The 5,932-nt window shown below is 37.8% G+C and overlaps 1 protein-coding gene across 1 annotated transcript in view; it reads right to left on the reverse strand.

Annotated features, from left to right (window-relative positions):
- Nucleotides 1-1,833: 1,833 nt before the first annotated feature.
- The window catches only part of LOC105951228 (uncharacterized), a 4,448-nt gene continuing 349 nt past the window's right edge, over nucleotides 1,834-5,932 (reverse strand). Inside the window, exons 1-5 of the mRNA XM_012974614.2 lie at nucleotides 5,813-5,932; nucleotides 4,741-5,194; nucleotides 3,444-4,635; nucleotides 3,218-3,364; nucleotides 1,834-2,660 (exon numbers count right to left, since the gene is read on the reverse strand). The exon at nucleotides 5,813-5,932 is cut by the window's right edge and continues 349 nt beyond it. Coding sequence (XP_012830068.2) covers nucleotides 2,029-2,660; nucleotides 3,218-3,364; nucleotides 3,444-4,635; nucleotides 4,741-4,797 — 2,028 coding nt within the window. The 5' untranslated portion in view covers nucleotides 4,798-5,194; nucleotides 5,813-5,932 and the 3' untranslated portion in view covers nucleotides 1,834-2,028. The remainder of the gene's footprint in view (nucleotides 2,661-3,217; nucleotides 3,365-3,443; nucleotides 4,636-4,740; nucleotides 5,195-5,812) is intronic.

A 5,932-nucleotide genomic window follows, 5' to 3' on the forward strand; every position in this document is an offset into this window, starting at 1 on the left:
ATCGGCAAACCCTAGCAGCAAAGAAATCACAGTCGCCGCCAACTATTATTCACCAACCCTAGCCGTCAACCAAAACCCTAGCGTCGTCAAGAAACTCTAGATGATGCAGTTGCCTCCCACCATCGATCTAATCTCACACCACCATCTCCAAAGGCCGCATCCACCATAACCATCACCCTTATAACCATGACCACCATAGCCATCGTTGTAGACCCACCTTCGCTGCCCTTTCCACTGCACCGTCGCCACGGTCTCCAAGAACCTCGAGATTTTCAGATCTATGTATCGTTTCTTTCACCCCCTTTACTGCTCCGCGACGGATTTGTAATGGATCATTTAAATCTTCAGATCTCGGTCGTGGCAGCGGCGGCGACATCTTCAGTTTGCACTCCATCGATGAGAGTGAGAAGGGATGGGTTAGATCGGACGACGGAATTATGAGAGAAGAAGAAAGAGAGAAAGAGGCAGAGAGGGGGAGAGAGAACGGTTGAAAAGAAGAGAGAAAAAATTAGGGTGTGGCGGATGAAAAAAGAAAAGCGTGAGAAGAGAATGAGAGGAATGAGAGATAAACCTAATCTTTTATTATTTATATTAAGGGTATTTTCGGGTTAAATAAAAATAAAAGGATGTGAATAAAATTTTATTTTGAATTAAGGATTTATTTAAAATATTTTATTTTAGGTTGTCATCCACTTCAATTTAAGTTTGTGTTGAGGGGCTTCTAGCATATTTTACTCTTGTTATATTTAAAATTCAATTATATTTGGTGTTGTTAAATTTCTAAATATAAATTATGTTTTTTAACTTTTTGAATTAAATTGGGGAAATCATCCAAACTCAAAATTTGTCCATTGATTTATCTTGAAATTGAAAAAAATCGAGGTTTCCACTTAGATTGAAGACAGTAGTAGTCTCAGTTATGCTTAAAATTTGATAAACTCGTATTTTGATGATTAATAATAGGAACTTGGTAAATATAAGATATTTTATTTAAGGGTAAATTACAACTACCCACGAGGTATGACCAATGTAAGAAAAAAATCTATCCTGTTTGGATGGTTACATCTATCCCTCAACTATGATTTTTTCTTACATTCCTTATGGTATCAAATTCAACATAATCATCTATATTTCGTGGAATGTGATCTAAGTTGTACTCGTTTTGAGTAAAAATACAGTTTATGATGCACCACAATCTAATATACAAGCCAAAAAAAACACATATTATAATTATCTTGCTTCAAAATGTAGAGTTCGAATGGGATAAAACGGGTACAAAATTGATAATATTTCATATAATCTCGAAAATTCCACTAAATTTGAAACTGCAAGAGTGGACGTGTAAGAAAATTTACAGTTGAGGCGGTGATTGCAATTAGCCAAACAAGAGAGGGTTTTTGTAATTTGACATTACCTTATGGGTGGTTGTAATTTACCATTTATTTAATAAATTAAAACTTAGCACCAACGCCCGATTATTAATCAAAATTCTTCGTATTTATTTCAGAACATTAAACAAAACAAATCTCTCGAAAACTATGAAACACAAATTTTATTTTATAATGAATTTTACAATGATTCAAACTTGAAGGTTATATTTTAAATTTGGGATACTAAAAAATAAAACTCAAACTAGGATTCATTTTGAAAGAACATTCAAAATGAATGTTCTTTCAAAATATCTCAATGGCACAGACGGATGATAAGAACTAAGGTAATGTGGGAACATTTCACCGATAATACAGTTCAAAACATATTCTCAATTTTATTTTTATTTTATAATGTAAATAAACCACAAAATGCATATAATAATTGAAAATATTTAAATTAAGATGAAAATGATCAACTGTTTCCATTCAACAAGCAAACCAAACTTAGAGAAACATAAACCAAAGAGTCTCCACCATATAGTTCAAGCCAAAATCAAGCCCCAACAAATAACTAAAGAGAGAGCACACACACACAAACATCGAGACAAACCGAATTCGAAAAAAAACATTCCAACATCAAATACCACATAATTCGACTTCAAAGGCCTCCAAGATTGCCTTCACTTCGACTTCGAGGGAAAGAGAAATCATTCCTCAGGCTCAGAACCCTTTTACTCAGGTCGGTAAGCTCATGTCCCTGAGTTGCCGTTTTCATTCCAGTGGGGGGCAGTCGCCCCCCCGACCTACTCCTGTGGGACTTTGGTAAGTTAGCCACTACTGCTTGACTTTTCCTGCCATGGTTTGAAGAAGAAGATACCTTCTGAGCTACGATCCCATGTGCCCCCTTTCTGGTGGACTTCGCTTCCAATCGATGGCCACGGTCCATTTGATGAGAGCCGATGCTTAATCGAGCCGACCGATCTGAAGTGTCCTTCGTTGACCCAACTTTCACAGATTGTCTGTTGTAGTATGTGAGGTTTGGAAGAAGGCTTTGCACGTATTTCTTCAACTGTTCGTCTCCTACATTCTTCTGGGCAGGGTTTCCTTCCAAGCTGATAGCTTGTAGGCAATTGTAATTAGCTGCAATTTGGCCCAGACATTTTGTTGTTGAGATTTTGTTGAAACGCAAATCGAGGACATTCAGTTTTAGGAGTCGGTGGAGCCCTTCAACCTCGCTTATCTTGTTGCCAGCCAAGTACAGCTCCTTGAGTGAAGAACATGCCGCCAGACCTTTCAAACAAAGGGCAAAAGTTTATTTAAGACTTCTTGAAAATTAACAATTTTATATATAAAATACTTGGTTTTTGAGAAAGTGGGGGGAGGGGCCTAGCCCCCCTTAGCCCGAATTTCAACCCCAACTACGGTGAGCACATTTACTATGAAGAGTATTCAACAAAACCTCTTAACAGAACATTGCCAAGCTCCATAAAATTGACTTGGTCACACAAAACTTTCAAACTATTAAAGCTTTTATTCATTTTCTTTTCACTCTCGAGAGAAATCCAGAACAGTGAAAAGTTACTCGACGGAGGAACATATGCCGCCAGCCGTTTCAGAGAAGAATCAACAAAGTTTATTAAGACTTCTTGAAAAAGGCTACGATTCTCAAAATCTATAACCGGGAAAAGTTACTTGTCAAGAATGGATTTATTAGTTTTACTGCCTTACCTCACAGATTACTGGAAATTTGAAGCAAAACAGAACTGATGCAAACTACATTCAGGCTAATCAAATACCATTAACTGCTAGGGAGATTCATCAAAGTTTATATTGAGAAGAAATCGTACCATGTCCAATTCTTAATATCCGATTATAGCTTAGGTCAAGCACACGAAGCCGTGTAAGATCACGCAATCCTTCAATAGTGGAGATATTGTTCTTTGAGAGATTCAAAATGTGGAGTCCTCGAGGGAGAGCACCGGCAGCAATCCTCACTGAGCAGTCAGCCGAAACAAGAAATCGTTACTGAGCACATAAAAGGAAAAAGAACAAAATGGCAGAGAAAAAACGAACCTATGTCATTTCCAGATAGATTGAGCGCTTTGAGGCTAACAAAAGCACTGAAAAAGGGTATCACAACCAACCCAAGGTTAGTCAACTGAGCTGCTGTAGCCGAGGCATTCAGAGAAGAGATGTATCTCTTTGCTGCCTCCATTCCGGGGTTGACTTTGACTTCCGTCTTTGGGGCGGTGGTTTCCTCTGAGAAAGGATCGACTTTTGATAACTCCTGATCATAGTACGGAGCAGATTCGTTAGACTCCTCTAGTGGGCCACAGTGCTGAAGGTTGACAACCCATTCTTGAATGCGCTTTAACCGAAAATCCTTAGCTGGCAATTCATCCCAATGGTGAAACGGAGTTTCTTCTTGTATACCTTTCCCTGTGTCTAGCCCATTCGACACGGGTATTATCCAGTCTTTTGATGAGCCGAGATAGTTATAAGTCTCGTCAACACCATCAGCAGGAATTTCACCATTAATGTTCTTCTCGTTGTTGAACAACGAGGTATCTACTTCTTCAAATTGTGCTTGTCTTCCTACTTTTGTGCCTTTCTTGATAGAATCTAAAGTATTCAGATCATCTGCAGATCTTGCGTGTGTTAAGAAGGATGTAGGGCTTCCGTTAGGGGAACCAATCCTCGGTAAAGAACTTGATTTCACAAGAACAGGTCGAGGAGTAATATCACCAGAATCAACGACCCCCGATAAATATGTATCATCTTTATCAGAATCTTCCTTTTCGTTTTGTTGGGGTTCTCCGATTGAAAATATGGATACATTTTTAGCGAAATCGGAACCAGCTTGAACAGAATTAGAGGGCATTGGTTCTTGACTATTGACGCCATCTTGGACATTTATCCCACTGTTATTCACAGATCCATTGTAAGAAAATCTCTGCTCCGTTACATCTTCCGAGCCATCAGCACCAGAGGATCTCCCTTCCAAATTCAAACAACTCCCCATCGATTGGCTTTTTTTAATCAGTGAATTCTTGCGCACAATCATATCACCATCGGAACTGTATTTGCCCTCGATTTCCTCAGATCGACAACCATGTTCACTAGGAGAGTAATCAGTCGCATGATCGGTAATATTACTATGCATGTCTCCCTCTTTTTTCAAGCACGGCTTATTTTCCGATGTCAAACTAGAAATTTTATCTTCGAAAGTCTTCTGCATTGCTTCGCTAGAGTGCTGAACGGATCTCTACTCAGGAAAGAAATAGATTAAAATTAACAAACAGGTATCGAAAGATCACTAAAAGTATCGAACTTATGAGAATATACCTAGTTAAGAAAATAATCAACCAACCTTATTTTTGTGGTGGTGGGTAAGTATGTGAGCTTGAAAGCATGAAAATCTAACCATCTTTCCGAAACGACACAGTTGGTTCACATCAGATCTAATCTTATTGCAAATATTTAAGGTAAGTGGCGAACGAGTACGGCTATTCTCCTAACAAACATTGTCTGAACAACTATGAAAAAAATAAATCACAGACAGCAGCAACACTTTCGCGGGCTAAACTGAGGCAAACCTTAGCCATAATCAACAGATAAACCCTCTAAAGTGCGGCATAATCTCCATACATGTGATGATCTTGATCTCCTCAAAACACACAAAAGAATCACACTCTCATTATCGCCCCACACCTGGTAAGAGGTGTGAGAAACCTCAGATGATGTTGTAGCTGCCAGACTGAAAGAAAATCTTCTGCAACTCTAAGAAGAGCGTAAATCCGACTATGCATGTAAGAGACAGGTGCCTGATAATTATAACAAACCGAAACAAATTCATCAGTAGAATCAAAGTGAAATTCACTTGGCTGCGTGCAACGAAAGGGCCACGTAGTTTTTAAGTACATACGAAGCCTTTACATACATACACCAGTTACACAAATCTAAATTTCTGCTCTAGAATTCGGAGCATTATAATGAATTAACCATCTGAAAATCCATTTCAGGCTTTAAAAAATTTGAACACACTACTCGTTTCGGACAAAAGGTATACGACGTACTTATAACCGCATCAGAACTCCGATGAGCTCAAGCATCAATACAACAAACAACAATATTTCATCAAGTAAACATATATCAAAACATTAAATAAGAACTACCCTAAGATTCCAATAATCTATAGCTAATCAAAACGCCAACAGTCAATTTCAATAAACCACAACACGAATATATACACATCCAATATATACAAAATATAAAAATCTCAACGCCGGATAATCATATCATAATCATATCAACACAAAAGCTCAAATAATTCAACTCCTCGGAGACAACAGGAATAAAAAAAAAAAAAAAAAAAAAAAAAAAAAGGCGATTCAACCAAACAAAAAAAGAAGTAGACTTTTTTCGAAGAATTATGATCTGACCTCTTGTAAGCCAGATTGCCGAGTATAGCTCCCGGTGACGAAAAAATGAGCACAGAAAAAAAAAATTGCTTGTAAATTCCTAAATTAATTATTTAACCCTAGAATGAAGAGAAAGGAGCG

The sequence above is a fragment of the Erythranthe guttata genome, chromosome 8, assembly GCF_056151865.1.
Source record: "Erythranthe guttata isolate IM_541 chromosome 8, IM_541, whole genome shotgun sequence".
Classification (NCBI taxonomy): domain Eukaryota; kingdom Viridiplantae; phylum Streptophyta; class Magnoliopsida; order Lamiales; family Phrymaceae; genus Erythranthe; species Erythranthe guttata.